Below are 17,523 nucleotides of genomic sequence, written 5' to 3'. Positions count from 1 at the left end.
ACTGGTGAGACTGTGTCTGGAGTACTGCATACAGTTTTGGTTTCTGGGTTACCAACAAGACATAGAAGAGCTAGAAAAGGTCCAGAAAACAATGACTACGCTGATTCCATTGCTACAGGGGATGAGTTATGATAAAAGGTTAAAAGAGCTGAGCCTCTACAGTTTAAGCAAAAGAAGATTAAAAGGAGACCTGAGTGAAGTGTTTAAAATTATGAAGAAGATAAGTTCAATTGATCCAGGCCATTACTGTAAAATGAGTTCAACAAAAACAGGGGGTGTCACAGTGGGAAACAAACATGAGAAAGTGTTGATTCCCACAAAGAACCATAGACTTATGGAATAAATGACCAAGTAGTGTGGCAGACGGTGGGACTGTAGGGATATTTAAAACTCGACTTGATGTTACTTTGCAGAAATCAGGTGGACATGATGGGTGAGCTTTCTTGGGCTGAATGGCCTGTTCTTGTCTAATGTTCTAGTGTTCTATTTAAGAAGGCAGAGGGCTGTATTCTTTGTAATATTAATCTTCAAAAAAATGTTCAAAACATTTAAAACAATGTTTTACTATAGTTAGGTAAAGGATTTCTAGTTATTGCTAAGACCTTTTGCTACCCTTGAATTTCAGATTTTGTTTTGTTATTACTCTCTTGGATTACTGTTTTCACTTTTAGTATTTGACCCCCACTAACGTTTACTGACTTCCGCGTGGGTCTACCAGTTAAGGCTCTTCATTTCCCAGCCTGCCTGCTCGCTCTTCAGGTCACAATACCAGACAAATATCTACCAATGGATTGTTATTTCAGTTGGGTAAATCTTCAGATACGATGATACGAACACACAGGGTGTTGTGTTTTTCACACACTTTCCTGCTGATGAGAGGGTTTTCTGTTTTCTCCTGCTGGAAGAACTGTATGAAAGGAACTGAAGTGTAACAACATCAGCTGGGGCTAATCAGTATTATGGTCTGTTTAAAGCACCACAGCATTGTTTACCTGACCACTGATTGGAGATCTGCATTTACTTGAACTTTCAAAAACTTTTTCTTTGGAAACTTGGGAAAATGTTATAGTTAGAAGAGCAAGACATCACCCAGAGTGGAAACAAAACAGAAACAATCCTACCTCATACACAGCAAATTAATAATGCTTACTTCTCTTTATAAGTAGAAAGACAACACACAGCAAAGTCAGGACCAAAATGAGCAGGACTCCTACAACAACGGACAAAGCTGTAATGGCGCTCTGGGAGTTGCCTCCTGGAAATAATCATAAAACAAAACAGATTAATGGTGGTCTTGCCAGAAACCAGATGATGTATTCAATAGATTCAAGAAATGACACCAAGAAATTACGGTATCTGATCCTGAAGTGAGATATGTGATTATCATGGGCATCTTAATTAACTGTAAAATGATTGTGATAAATGTTTATGCACCCAATGTGGATGATAAGGAATTCATGCAAAATGTAAAATGAGTTAAGAAAGCTGATCCCGGGACTATTCTGATACATAATTGTGAGTCATGGCGGTAAATGATAAAGCTAGGATTAATAATCTACTGTCTGATCTATTTGTTTTAAAATACGGGTTTTTTTTTTTTTATCAGCATATATTCTCATATTCTTATATTATTATTATTATTACTTACTTATTACTTATCATTACTTAGTATTACTAGGGCTAAATGTTTATGTTTTATTGTGCTTAATTACGTTTTCCTCCTCTTTTTTCTTTTCTAATTATTTCATGTGTACCCTAAATGAGACTGTTCAATATCATACCCTTGGTTTGCTGTTATTGCTATTACTGCATTAAGACTTGTTATGCTTGTTTTGGACACATCTTTAACACCATCACCTGGGTTTATTATCTGGGGATATCATCTTAATGCACTAAAATTGCTGAAGATTATATGTATGTGTATGTATATATATATGTATATATGTATATATGTGTGTATATGTATATGTATATATATATATATATATATTAAGTGCAAAATTCTTTTTCTTTTTTTCTTTTTCCTCTTTTAAAGACTATATTGGTAACAGATATCTCTATCTTTTAACCTTAAAGCGCCACTGCATGGGGGCTTGATGTGCTTTGGACGTGCTCTGTCTCTGGGTATGTCAGAGGACTGGGACTGCATGAAGTGGGTTTTAGCCTCACCTGGGGAGGCAAAAGGGAGGGTGGGGGTTAAGGGGAAGAGAAAGAGAGCAGGCTTGATCTATATCTAATCTATCATCTCAATCTTTATAATTATAACTATCAACGTAATAATAAGCTGCATGGCAACAACTCTTGGGGGAATAGGAAATTAAGACCTAAACTATTTCACTTCCAGTTAAGACTATAATATGACACCAAAAACTCAGAATCAGTGTCTCCATGATGGGACAGTTAACTTCGTAAGCTGGAATGTTAAAGGCCTGAATCACGAATTAAAGAGAAAGAAAGTACTTTCTCACCTAACAGGTCTAAATGCTAAAATAGTATTTTTACAGGAAACCCACTTACTAAGTAAGGATCAGTTCCGGCTGCAAAAGACTGGACTGGCCAAATGTTCCATTCTAGTTTTACAAAGAAAACTAGAGGGGTGGGAATTCTCATACATAGAACAGTACCATTTGTAGCATCAGATGTAGTATTGGATCCTGAAGGGAGATATGTGATGGTCATGGGAGACTTATCTAACTGTAAAATGATTTTGATAAATGTTTATGCACCTAATGTTGATGATAAGGAATTTATACAAAATTTATTTGCATCCATTCCCAATCTGAACACTCATAAACTTATAATGGCTGGGGACTTTAATTGTGTTCTAAATCCACTTTTAGATAAGACTTCCTCCACAGGGGGAACGGCAACTAACACCGCAAAGATAATTACAAAGTTTATAACTGATCACAACTTATCAGATCCCTGGAGGTTTTTAAACCCAAATTCAAGAACATATTCTTTCTACTCACCAGTACATCATTGCTACTCAAGGATTGATTACTTCTTTATAGATAATAACTTCTTGCCTAAGATTAAATCTTGTAAATACGATGCTATTGTTATTTCAGACCATGCTCCGATGATCTTGGAGCTGAAATTACTAAGCCCCATACACTCACCCGCAGATGGCGTCTCAATCCGCTTCTATTAGCTGACGAGAATTGTACTGAATTTATATCCAAACAAATTGAATTCTTTCTAGAGACAAATACATCCCCTGAGATCTCTGCAGGAATACTCTGGGAAACTCTTAAGGCCTTCTTAAGAGGACAGATTATCTCATATCTTTCCCACAGAAATAAATCCGAAGCGAAGAAAGTAGCAGAGATAAAAAGTAAATTACTAAAATAGATGAAGAACATGCCAGACTACCAAGCGAGACTCTACATAAGAGGAGGCAGGCTCTACATTCAGAATTAAACCTCTTGACAACTAAAGAAACCGAACAACTAATTTACAAATCCAGACATCATTATTATGAACATGGAGAGAAAGCTAATAAGCTTTTAGCGCAACAAATTCACAAGCAAGATGTATGCAACGCAATCTCGTAATTACTAACACGAATGGAGATAAAATCATCGAACACAAAAATATAATGTACACTTTTAGAGACTACTATAAATCCCTATATACTACTGAGTTTAAAGAAGACAATATACAATCTAATGCATTTCTGGATAAATTACAGATACCACAAATTGACGCTTTAGTGTGGAGGACTCGATAAACCTCTGTCATTATCAGAATTACTGGATGCTATAAAGTCACTCCAAGGTGGAAAAGCAGCAGGCCCTGATGGCTACCCTGCAGAGTTTTACAAGAAATTCTCCGCTCAGCTAGCTCCCTCCTATTAGCAACATTTACAGAAGCCAGAGATAACCAATCTCTTCCACAAACCTTTCGCCAAGCACTAATCACTGTCTTTCCAAAACAAAATAAGGACTTATTACAATGTGCATCATACAGACCAATTTCACTTCTGAATAACGACGTTAAAATACTCTCTAAAATCATAGCTAGAAGGATGGAGAAAGTGCTCCCTCAGTAATATCACAAGACCAAACTGGATTTATTAGGGGCCGACACTTATCTTCAAATCTTGACGCCTGTTTAATGTAATATACTCACCAACTAAATCAAACACCCCAGAAATATTATTATCATTGGATGCAGAAAAAGCATTCGACATGATTGAATGGAAATACCTTTTACTATTTTGGAGAAGTTTGGGTTTGGCCCAACATTTGTGCATGGATTAAATTACTGTATACTAACCCAGAAGCTTCAGTTTGCATCAATAACATTTGCTCAGACTACTTTAAACTAGAACGTGGCACAAGACAAGGATGCCCTTTGTCACCACTGCTGTTTGCAATTGCCATTGAACCACTGGCAATACATTGTCGAAATACTGATCAGATAAAGGGGATTAGCAGAGAAGGACTGGAACAGAAAATCTCATTATATGCAGATGACATGGTACTGTATATATCGGACCCAGAAAATTCTGTGCCTGCAGTCTTAGCAGCACTCACAGAATTTCAAAAGCTCTCTGGTCTCAGAATTAATCTGAATAAAAGTGTACTCTTTCCGTGAATTCGCAAGCATATAATATTAGATTAGACACCCTTCCTTTTATCATTGCAGAACAGTTTAAATACCTCGGGGTAAACATCACAAGTAAACATAAAGCTCTTTATCAACAAAATTTCGTCGTCTGCATGGAAAAAATTAAACAAGACTTGCATAGATGGTCAACCCTTCATCTCACACTAGCTGGAAGAATTAACACTGTTAAGATGAATATTCTTCCTAAGCTCCTTTTTATTTCAAAACATACCAATATACATTAATAAATCGTTCTTTAAGCAATTAGATTCAACAATAACCTCATTTATTTGGAATTCTAAACATCCACGCATCAAAAGAGCGACCCTACAAAGACAAAAGGCAGAAGGTGGCATGGCTCTACCTAACTTCCAGTTTTATTACTGGGCAAATATACAGTCGATAAGAACCTGGACACAAATAGAAGAACATACACAGGCATGGACCGCAATAGAAGTAAAATCCTGCAGTACTTCTTTGTATTCCTTGCTTGTGCTCCAATAAACACACGCTATCGGCAATACACTAATAACCCAATTGTGCTCCACTCACTTAGAATCTGGAACCAATGTAGAAAGCATTTTAAGACGGAGAAGCTTCTTTCTGTGGCACCCTGCAAAAGAACCACCTCTTTCAACCCTCACAAACATATGCAGTTTTTAATATCTGGAAAAATTTGGAATTAACTTGCTTAGAGATCTTTATATAGACAACGCCTTTGCATCCTATGAACAATTACATTCCAAATTTAACATTCCAGCTACAAATTTCTTTCACTATCTTCAAATCAGGAACTTTGTTAAACAGAACCTTCCAGATTTTCCTCATCTTGCACCCTCATCCACGCTGGAAAAATTATTGCTCAATTTCAAGGAGTTAGACTCCATCTCTACAATATATAAAATCCTTTTACAATCCCTTCCTTTCAAAGATCCAAGAGGACACTGGGAAAATGACCTCTCAATTAATATATCAGAAAAGGAGTGGAAAGTAGCAATGCAGAGAATTCACTCAAGCTCCATATGCAAAGCATACAATTATACAACTCAAAATTATATATCGAGCACATCTGTCTCGACTAAAACTCTCCAAAATGTTTCCAGGGCATGATCCAACCTGCGAACGTTGCAACCAAGCCCCAGCCTCACTAGGTCACATGTTCTGGGCCTGCACCAAATTAACATTATTCTGGACAAAAATTTTTAATTACCTCTCAGACAGTCTTGGACTCACAATCCCTCCTAACCCATTAACAGCTGTGTTTGGGGTTCTTCCAGAGGGTCTTAAGGTGGAGAAAGACAAACAAATTGTGATTGCATTCACTACACTGTTGGCACGCAGACTTATTCTGATAAACTGGAAGAACCCAAACTCTCCTCTTTTAAGTCAGTGGGAAACTGATGTGTTATATTATTTAAAATTGGAAAAATCAAATACTCAGTTAGAGGATCTGTGCAGACTTTTTTCAAAACATGGCAGGATCTAATCAGTAATATTTTGAAATGAGTTTATAAAGCACAGAGAATTTGTTGATTTAGGTATTTTTAAAGCCTTAAATTTTACACCATTTGGCTTGCTCTCTCTCTCAAGGGTGGGGATCGATCTGTTCTTAGCATAATTCTTTTTTTTGTAAAACTTGATTGCTATGTATTGATTGTAATAAAATTAAAAAAAAAAAAAAAAAAAAAAAATGTATTTGCATCCATTCCCAATGTGAACAATCATAAAATGATAATGGCTGGGGACTTTAATTGTGTTTTAAATCCACTCTTAGATAGGACTCCTGTCACGGGGGGATGACATCTAACACTGCAAAGACAATTACACAGTTTGTAACTGATCACAACTTATCAGACCATTGGAGGTTTCTAAACCCAACCTCAAGAACATATTCGTTCTACTCACCAGTGCATCATTACTGCTCAAGAATTGATTATTTCTTTAGAGATAATAATTTCTTGCCTACGATTAAATTTTGCAAGTAAGATGCTATTGTTATTTTTGACCATGCCCCTCCGATCTTGGAGCTGAAATCACTATGCCCCACACACTCATCTCGCAGATGGCGTCTTAACCCACTTCTATTAGCAGACGAGAACTGTACAGAATTTATATCCAAACAAATCAGTTTCTTCCTAGAGACAAATACATCCTCAGAGGTTTCTGCAGGAATACTCTGGGAAACTCTTAAGGCCATCTTAAGAGGACTGAATATCTCATATCTTTCCCACAGGAATAAATTAGAAACCAATAAAGTATCAGAGCTAAGAAGCAAAATTACTAGGTGTCACACATGTGCGATTAGGAGGCAGTCAAAGAGCCTAAAGGTGAGTGAAACATCGCGAGATAGAGGGTTATCACGTGGTACTTACCCAAATCTCTTTTGGTCAACAGAACACCTGAAGAAAAATAGTTCCTCCACTTCCAGGTTCCAAAATGGCCACGACGACGTCACTTCCGGCTCCATCAATCCACCTCACTTCCGTCCAATCATGATGACGTTGTTTCCGGTTCCTGTTTCCAACGTCACTTCCTGCCAACCATTTCCTGTACCATAATCCTGTTCTGTATAAAGCCGCCATTTTGTCAAAGAAAGTTGTTCACTGTTTTACTTTTGGAAACTCTGAATCATTTACATTCTTTATTGTCTGGATGACAATATATGGGGACGGTCCCCAAAACTTTGTTTTTGTTTGTGCTGTCTTCTTTGGGGAAGAATAAACACCACAATTGGCGTAGTCGGCTAGGATTGTTTTTCGTCTGCTTCAAGATGTCGGAGGAACAGGACCTGAATACCGTTCTCAACACCATCATGGGCGATCTTCAAACCCTGAAATTACAGATGGGCGAAACAAGGACCCAAGTAGCAGAAGCCAACGCTCGTGCTGCTGCTGCAGGAGTACGGACGGAGGTCGCTCGGCCACCTCCTATTGCCATAACTACACTCACAGAGTCGGACGATATAGAAACATATTTTTTGATCTTCGAGCGTACCGCTAAGCGGAACGCATGGCCGAGGTCGGAATGGGCGTACCTACTGGCTCCCTACCTGAAGGGAACGGCGCAGAGAGCCTATTATGATCTAACTGAGGAGCAGGCTGCTGATTATGATGCTCTAAAGAAGGAGGTGTTCAAGCGCTACGGCGTATCTGCGGAACAGCAGGCGAGAGAATGGAGGGAGTGGCAGTTCGATCCGGAGAGACCGATAAGAACCCAGGGCTTTGAAGCCTGGGGAAAAGTATGTCGCTGGCTACGGCCCGACATTAATAATTCGCACAAGATGGCCATTTTGGAACCTGGAAGTGGAGGAACTATTTTTCTTCAGGTGTTCTGTTGACCAAAAGAGATTTGGGTAAGTACCACGTGATAACCCTCTATCTCGCGATGTTTCACTCACCTTTAGGCTCTTTAACTTGCCTCCTAATCGCACATGTGTGACATAGGATAGATGAAGAACATGCCAGGCATCCATGCAAGGCTCTACAAAGGAAAAGGCAGGCTCTGCATTCAGAACTCAACCTCTTGACAACTGAAGAAACTGAACAACTAATTTATAAATCAAGACATCATTACTATGAACACGGAAAGAAAGCTAATAAGCTTTTAGCTCGACAAATCCACAAGCAAGAAGTTCACAATGCAATCCCAGTAATCAACACGAACTGAGACAAAGGTCGACACTTATCTTCAAATCTTCAACGCCTGTTTAATGTAATATACTCACCAGCAAAGTCAAACACCCCAGAAATTGTAATATCAATGGATGCAGAAAAAGCATTTGACATGAATGAATGGAAATAACTTTTCACTACATTAGAGAAATTTGGGTTCGGCCCGAACATTTGTGCATGGATCAAACTACTGTATAACAATCCAGAAGCTTCAGTTTGTATTAACAACATTTGTTCAGACTGCTTTAAACTAGAAAGAGGTACCAGATAAGGATGCCCCTTGTCACCATTGCTATTTGCAATCGCCACTGAACCACTGCCAGTTCACTGTCGAAATGCTTACCAGATAAAGGTGATTATCAGAGAAGGACTGGAACAGAAAATTTCTCTATATGCAGATGATATGGTACCATATATATCAGACCCACAAAATTCTGTGCCTGCAGTATTAACAGCAGTTACAGAATTTCAAAATATCTCTAATCTCAGAATTAATCTAAATAAAAGTGTACTCTTCCCAGCGAATTCTCAAGCATATAATATTAGATTGGACACTCAACCTTTTATCATTGCAGATCAGTTTAAATACCTAGGGGTAAATATCACAAGTAAACATAAAGATCTTTATCAACAAAATTTCGCCGTCTGTACGGAAAAAATTAAGCAAGACTTGCATAAATGGTCAACCCTTCATCTCGCTCTAGCTGGAAGAATTAACGTTGTTAAGATGAATATTCTTCCTAAGCTTCTTTTTTTATTTCAAAACATTCCAATATACATCAATAAGTAATTTTTAAGCAATTAGATTCAACTATAACCTCATTTATTTGGAACTCAAAACATTCATGTATCCAAAGAGCGACCTTACAAAGACCTAAGACAGAAGATGGCATGGTTCTACCAAACTTTTAGTTTTATTACTGGGCAGCAAACATACAAGCTATAAAAAGCTGGACACATAGATGAACATACACATGCTTGGTCCACAGTAGAAGTAAAATCCTGCAGTACATCTTTATATTCCCTGCTTTGCGCCCCAATAAATTCAAGTTATCGCCAATATACTAATAACCCAATTGTACTTCACTCACTCAGAATATGGAACCGATGTAGAAAACATTTTAAGATGGAGAATCTTTTATCTGTGGTACCTCTGCAAGAGAACCATCTCTTTCAACCCTCGCAAACATATGCAGTTTTAAATATCTAGAAAAGATTTGGGACTAAATTGCTTAGAGATCTTTATATATACAACATCTTTGCATCCTATGAACAATTACATTCCAAATTTAACTTTCCAGCTACACATTTCTTTCACTATCTTCAAATTAGGAACAATGTTAAACAGAACCTGTCCGATTTTCTTCATCTTGCACCCTCCTCCATGCTGGAAAGAATATTGCTCAATTTCGAGGATTTAGACACCATCTCTGCAATATATAAAATTATTTTACAGTCCCTCCCTTTCAAAGATCCAAAAGGACAATGGGAAAAAGATCTCTTAACCAATATATAAGAAAAGGAGTAGAAGGTAGCAATGCAGAGAATTCACTCAAGCTACATATGCACAAAGCATGCAATTTTTCAACTCAAAATTATTTATCAAGCATATCTGTCTCGCTTAAAACTGTCCAAAATGTTTCCAGGGTAAGATCCAACCAGCGAATGCTGCAATCAAGTCCCAGCTGCACTGGGTCACATGTTTTGGGCCTGCACCAAATGAACAACATTCTAGACCAAAATATTTAAGTGTCTTTCAGACAGCCTTGGTGTCACAATCTCTCCTAACCCATTAACAGCTGTGTTTGTTGTTCTTCCAGATGGGTTTAAAGTGGAGAAGGACAAACAAACTGTGATTGCATTCACTACACTATTGGCACGCAGACTTATTTTCCTAAACTGGAAGAATCCTAACTCTCCTCTTTTAAGTCAGTGGGAAACCGATGTTTTATACTATTTGAAATTGGAAAAAATCAAATTCTCAGTTATAGGATCTATACAGAACTTTTTCAAAACCTGGCAGGATCTAATCAATAATATTTTAGAATAAGCGCTTAAAGCACCGAGGAAGCAATTCTCTCTGTATTTCTTTTTCTTCTCCATTCATCTCTATTGCCCTATTAAACTCATCAATTTAGGTATGTATACAAGCTTTAAGTTTTACTACGCTGGCCATGCTCTCTTTCTCAAGGGTGGGAGTTGATTTGTTTTCAATCCTATTTTTTATAAAAATTTATCTATTTGTATCGAATGATTACAATAAAATTAATAAAAAAAAAATTACACCATAGATAGGCTTCACTATCAGAAATTGGGTGGTCAAGGAAATGAGTTGGAAAGACTCTACTGCACATGTGAGGAATATCAAGATAAGGATAAACGAGACCAGCAAAACACACAAAGTGAGTGAAGTCATTTAGATTGGAGTGTGCTGAAGTTTCTGTAACTTTTTAAATGATCCACAAGGAAATGATATACGATCAACGATCTGAGTGGACTGGTGACCCTGTGAAGCATTAGGTACCCTATGCAAGAAAACACAATCGACGAGCTTGAAGATGACATGAAAAGTTCACCAGTTCTGCATTATGTTACACATTCAAACTTCTTACAGTAGATGTCTTATCGTTATTGTTAACTCTAATTTGCACCTTTCTTTTGGACACATTCACAGAATGCTACTGAACAGCCGTATACAAACATTTTCTGAAAATGGAAGGATATTTTTATTTTATTTTATCACTTATCTTCTGAATGGATTCACAAATAACTAAGAAACTGCTTGTTTACCTTCCATCTCGATGGGAATGATTTTGGTAAGGGGGTCTTTAAATCCTTCCTGTTCCACCAAGCAGGCGAAATTATCTTTCTCATTGAAGGAGGTCAGCAAAATTGACTCTGTGGTTACATATGTGCCGTCACCCTTCAGCTCGGATTTATTTAAAGCCTTTCCATTTTTCATCCAGGTTACCACAATGTCATCCGGGTAGTGTCCATCCAGGCGACAGGTCAACAGTTGCTCCTTGTTCTGCCCCAGCACTTGGGATGTCACTGTCACTGAAGGGCGCTCTGCAATAGGCAAAGTCATTTAAAATCAATTGAACCCATGAACAAAAACACACAAGCAAGGTCAGGGAATATTGAGTGCCTGGAATCTCGATTTCTGAAATGAACGGTCTAAGTATCTGATTTACCATGGAGACTCTCAGATATATTAATCCAGGTAGGGAAAAATTTCAAGAAGTGTGTCGTAATATGAGACAAGACCTATAGTCCAAACAAGAAATGAAACAATGGAAACCCAGGGATTGTCCAACAGCAAGATAATCAAGGTCTAAGTCTGTATGTCAGCAAAATTCTGTACATAATTGACTATGTTGGCGAGTACTGACTCCATGCCTCAAAAGACCCACATAACTGGTCAATATTATACTGATCTTCTCTGGCATTTGCACCAGTTACGAGTGGAAACACGTCAAGAAACCCTGTTGACCTTTCTTTCCCCTTCTGCTACACAACAATGTCCCTAATCACACTGCATGGCCTCCTCTAAACTGTGCGAACAGCAACACCGACTGAATTGTGCAGAAATGGCCGCAATTATAGCAACTGGCCAACTGCAACAGTTCAGAATTATAATCAGTTTATATACTTCAAAAAATTTTTAAGCACAAAATACTACACATTCCAATACACAAAACAAGCTAAATAAGGTTGAAGAATGGTGCAAAATTTGGTCCAAAAAAAAAAAAAAAATGGATTAAGCTCATAACAATCAGCGTTTTTGAAAATTATGTTCAAATTCTGAAATCTCCACAAACCTACTTTTTCACAGAATGCCCCTAAGAAGAAGACAGAGGCTACAAAAGACCTGTTAAGTTTCTTTTGGACAGATTATTAAATTTTAAAAATGTAAAACCTCACCTGAAATGTGCTTAATCAAACTGGAAATTTTAGAGTAGCATTTCCACGGCGCACAGTTTCTCATGAGTGCAACTTACTGTGAAACTGGAGGCGAGTCATCTTCACCCAGGGCACATTTCGAGAATCGTGGTCTACCTGACAGGAGACGGTTTCATTCGCTGTCCCACCAGAAGGAGTGTACTTATAAACGCTCAGCACACTGAACGTGCCGTCAGGATTGCTCCGCACTTGAGGAGCTTCTTGAAAGGGGAGGCTTGTTGCACCTCTGAACCACTTAATAGAGATGTCTCTTGGATAGAAGCCCTCAGCATGGCACTCCAGCATGCCAGGCTGATCCATCACAAAAAGTGAAGCGTTCAGAATAACTTGAGGGGCAACTAAAGGGGGAAAAAAAAAAAAAACAACAGAACTTGAGTTGCCACAGGAGGTCCTCACACTGTGTGCATTCGAATGTTCAGCAAAGTCTTGTGCACTGCCAAGCTTTCCTTTACATATTCTCCAAACAAAAATTACATTTCTTATATGTTGCCCCATGTTTTATGTAGTGATAGCCGAGACAAAATGTTTCTCATACATTTTCCAGGACAATGAAGATAACAAAAGTTCTGACAAAATTGGTGTTTATCAAGTCCAGCGCTTTGACCGCAACAAACAGGATCAAAAATATACAAGAAAAAAAATTCACGTTGCTTGTGTCACATAATTCACATTTCATGTCACCCAGTTGTATTCTCACAACATGTAAAACATATGCATTTTGTTCCTACAATATTGTTAAAAAAAACACTTCCAGAGCAGGAAGATAAAAAATGCACTGACATGGGAATTGTCATACATGAGTTTGTTGTAACTCGTCTTGCTGTATAAATGTCATGTTTTTGAGTCTTTGTCATTCTTATGATGGGATTTAATGCATTCTGAAAGTAATGCTGCCAGTTTGTTTAATTTAATCTTTATTTTATTTAATGTGTTTTCACTTGTTTCAATGGTATTTTGTTTTCCAAGACTGCCGTCATTTTGTATCATTAAGAAAATGACACAGAACTGCATGACATGTGATGCCATCACTAATAAAAATCAGCACTGGGTATTTCCTAGCCGTCTCAGATTAGGTAACTCCATAAGATGTCTTACAGTTTTCTTTGTTTCCGAAGTTCTTACTTATAGACGTTTTGGCTTTCACTTTTGACATTTGAGTGTATCTTTTGACTATGTTCATCTTCTGATTCGTTTTTGGCAGTTTTTTGTAGCAGTGAACATTGGAATTAAAAAAGAAGGTGGGCTTACCTAATGTCTGAAGCTTTCTTATGTCATCTTTGATAATTTCTTCTTTCCTTCATTTCCTTCTCGCAGAACTTGAATGAGCTTTCAAATTGAAAACCTGCCTCTCCCTCTCATTCATTGGCCAAGAATCCTGTCTTCAATTCAAAAGCTCATTCCTGTGTGAACATGTTTCCTTTGTGTGTACTGCTCTGTTTTTTCCAGAAGTATTTATTTTGCAATATTATTGCAAAAAAATGCATGTATTTTGTCTTTTGTGAGCACACTGCTGACTGACTTGACATGCAAATTATGTGACACATAAAACGGGAGTTTTTTTACTTTCTCGTATACAAAGTGTAGGGAAAGTATTGTAATTGTCCAAAAATTCAACCTCGAGATTTACTTTCTCATAGGGAAATTATTATAATTGTCCAAAAATTTGATTTTGATGAATCTCGACGTTTTAGACCTCCGAGTCCAAAAATACCATTTTTGGAATTATGTTTATGTGTCTTGTCTGTGTGTGTGTGTAAACACAATAACTTGAGTGCGCTTCCACTGATGTCAACCAAATTTTGCATACAAGTATTAGGTACAAAACGAAGATTTCTATCAACTTTTGAGCAATTTCCGCTAACCAGAAGTGGTACTTTTTCATTCATGTAGCTGCAGAGTCTCATTTTTCAACTTTACTTTTATAATAATTGTTCAATATATTATTAATTTGATTTGTTGTTGATGGTTCTTTAATGTACATCTCTCTATTATAAAAATAAAAAAAAAACTTGGGACGAGATGAGACTTTTGGGTGATTTTGAAGAGAGACACTTTCACGTCCCGCGACAACACACTTCAGAAAGACACTTTCACGTCACGCGACACGGTCAAGTCACGTCATACTGACATCCACGTCAGACAGATTTGAAGAGAGACCGAGAGACATTGAAGAGAGACATTTGAAGTGAGACAGAGAGACATTTTCACGTCCCGTGACACGAATAAGTGTAGAAGAGCAGCTTAAAAAAATGATAAGTAAAAGACGACACGTCCATGACTAAGTGAAGCAGAAAGACTGGCGCGATGAAAAGAAAAACAAAAGCGATGGAGAGAAACAAATTCAAATTCTGAAAAAAAGAAATGTAAACAAAGACTTAGTGAAGAAGAAAAATCTGTGCGTCGAAAAGACACCAAAAAGTGATGCAGAGAAAAAAATGCACAAAAAAGGCAATAAAGAAAAATAATAACCTATGTGCAATTTCGGAAAATAAGAAAGGTAATAATCAGTCCGGACCAAGTAAATTTGAAAAACGAGTAGGTCCAAATGGGGTCACAAATAAAAGACAATTATTAAAAGAGAAAGTTGAACTTCATAATCGACTAAGCGAAGAAGAAAGAGGAGTCCGGGTCAGAAAGAAAAGACAAAGATAAAAAGATAAAGTAGTACTACGAAAACGAATAAGTGAAGAAGAGAGAGCAAACGGGGTCAGAGGGAAAAAACAAAGAGTAAAAGACAAAGTACAACTTCATGAATGACTATCCAAAGACAAGTGCCCGGAACAAGTGGAATAGAAAAACCCAACAAGAAAGGTAATGTAGTACGTATTCCGCAAATAACATTAGACACAAAAGGAGATCTTGATATGCCATTCATATTAAAACGTTTATAGTTTCCTGTGAGAATAGCTTTTGCTATGACAGTTAACAAATCACAGGGACAAACATTTGAAAAAGTCAGTTTATTTATAAGAGAAAAAGAAATAAAATTCACTCACGGCCAGTTATACATTGTATTATCATGATGTAAGATCAAACAAGGAATCAAAATTCAATGCGATCTTGAAGAAAAAAATCAAAATTTTGTTTTTACCTGAAGTTTTAAAAGTAAAAGTGAACATAATCCATATGTAACAATTACCAAGAAAAAATAAATCTTTTTAAAATTTATTTCGGGTTGGCAAGCAAAGGGAGCAGGGGTAATATTAAAATATAATCATGGTCTTGTGGTTTACTCCTCCAATATCTATCACGATATTCGAGTTTAAGAGAAAGTCTAGGGGAGACCACTCCCGATATTTCATGGCTGTTTTTATATTGCTTGTTGTGATCCAACATTGGCGTCATTGACACCCATTCTATCAGATAGTTTGTCACTTTAGTTCGCCATGAAACTACGAGATTAAAAATTTCTCCCTACCATCCCTTCAAACCACATAAAGCATATAAAAAACTTTAGGTGGAGTATTCCTTGAACCTGCTTGAAGTAAAGTGTATGGGTGGCAGTTGGTGATCTCCGAGATAAGCGAATCAGCACTTTATGTTTTTTTTGTTTAATTTCAGACTAGCAGGAACAGGAGCTGTGGGGTGATTACTGTAATTCATAAGTAATAGAAATGCCCAATACATTCATGCAGTTATGTGTAGAATTAACAGACTGAAGGCATGGAGGTGAGGTGAAAATTAGAAGAGAACAAAAGGTTACCTGTTACTTTAAACTTGATGCTGCCATATTCTTCATTCGGTGCTTCGACAACACCGCACTCATACTGCCCTTCATCGCTAATAATCACATCCTTTAGCAGCAGACTGGCATTGCCCCTCTCTATCTCATTTACAAACAGCTGTACCCTTCTGGATGTGGGGTTCATCTGTCCAGCGTCAAACTTAATCAGCTCAGCATCATCATGTCTCCACACAATCAGCACATCTTTGAGTTCAATCCGAGAATTTGCAAAAATGCAGGGCAGAAGCACATCTGAATGTTGGGGTGCTGCGACCTCAGGGTGTGGGATGGAGAACTGAAATTTACCTGCCACCACTAAAAGACCAAACAGAAATTACATTAACACTGAAGAAATAACTATAGAAAACAAAAATACACGGTTCAACCTGGAAATACTTTGTTTGAAAATAAAATTGTGTTAAGATAAGAGGGGGTTGCAGTCCAGCCCAAGACATGACACGGACGTATATTGAAATTTACTGACTGAAAACACAAAACTCTACAAAGAATGCAGAAGAAAACATGTTGGAAAGATTTGGTCATTGCCATTTCCTGTGTGTTCACTATTTTTTCCTCATTCTTATCTACTATATAATAAAACACTACGGTATGTATATGTGTACGTCCGGCCCCTCTGAGAAATCTCATTGGTCAGTTTGGATGTCACCTGATAGGTTTTGCTTTGGATGCTCAGTAAAACCAAAGGCAAGCGACATGGGAAGCATTTGACACAGGAGGTTGGCACACATGAGGATACCAAGGAAAGGTAATCGAGAAATGTTGAGAGTAGCCTTCAAAGACAGGAAGCATTTCACAATGTCTTCACAACGGATAATGGGGCACCACCTACCAAAGTCAAAAAGAGGACGGATGGTGAGCAAGGAGCCACAAAATAAAGAATGTCTGAGAAGAAGGGTTTATGGGAACGCGGCCTAGAGAGGAATCGCCAGCCAAGAGAGGTTGAGACATACAAAGATACCAAAGAGAGGCATACAACAAACGCTGAGAGTACAAGTAATATCAAATAGTTTTCAGCTGTCATCAACAGGTCACATAGCTACTATTAAATATACAGTGGAACCTCGAGATACGAGTTTAATTCGTTCCAGCACTGAGCTCGTATAGCGAATTTCTCGTATCTAGAACAAACTTCCCCATTGAAAATAATGGAAATCCAGTTAATCCGTTCTGCACCCCCAAAAATATCAACATAAAAATCAATTTTCCTAACAAATAACACTGATAAATAATATATACTGTAGTTTACCTTTAATAAATAACACTGGTAAATAATATAACTGTAGTTTACCTTTATGAAGAGTCCTGGCTGGCTTGATGGAGACGATAGGGAGGTGGGGAGGAGGAAACGGGTTACTGTGGGGAAGAAGAGTCCCCCTCTGATTCAGGAAGGCTTCCGTCACTCTTACACCACGCTCATATTTATCTATGATTTCATTCTTAATTTCAACAGCCATGGCTTCCTTTTTTTTCTTTGCAGCACTATCTGAGGCAACAATCTTCTTGAGAGGCATCGTGGAATAATTATTTTCA

General features: G+C 37.6%; 1 protein-coding gene across 2 annotated transcripts in view; it reads right to left on the bottom strand.

The window, feature by feature from the left end:
• The window catches only part of LOC120536696 (tyrosine-protein phosphatase non-receptor type substrate 1-like), a 25,740-nt gene extending 8,217 nt beyond the window's left edge, over positions 1-17,523 (bottom strand). For both annotated transcript variants that reach the window (XM_039765141.1, XM_039765142.1), the window contains exons 1-5: positions 17,282-17,523; positions 15,952-16,287; positions 12,287-12,586; positions 11,076-11,354; positions 1,151-1,255 (exon numbers count right to left, since the gene is read on the bottom strand). In XM_039765141.1, the coding sequence (XP_039621075.1) occupies positions 1,151-1,255; positions 11,076-11,354; positions 12,287-12,586; positions 15,952-16,287; positions 17,282-17,504 (1,243 nt within the window). In that variant the 5' untranslated portion in view covers positions 17,505-17,523. The remainder of the gene's footprint in view (positions 1-1,150; positions 1,256-11,075; positions 11,355-12,286; positions 12,587-15,951; positions 16,288-17,281) is intronic.

Source organism: Polypterus senegalus, chromosome 10 (assembly GCF_016835505.1).
Source record: "Polypterus senegalus isolate Bchr_013 chromosome 10, ASM1683550v1, whole genome shotgun sequence".
Classification (NCBI taxonomy): Eukaryota; Metazoa; Chordata; class Cladistia; order Polypteriformes; family Polypteridae; genus Polypterus; species Polypterus senegalus.
Note: the sequence above shows the minus strand (reverse complement) of the source record. Positions and strands in the feature narration are given on the sequence as shown.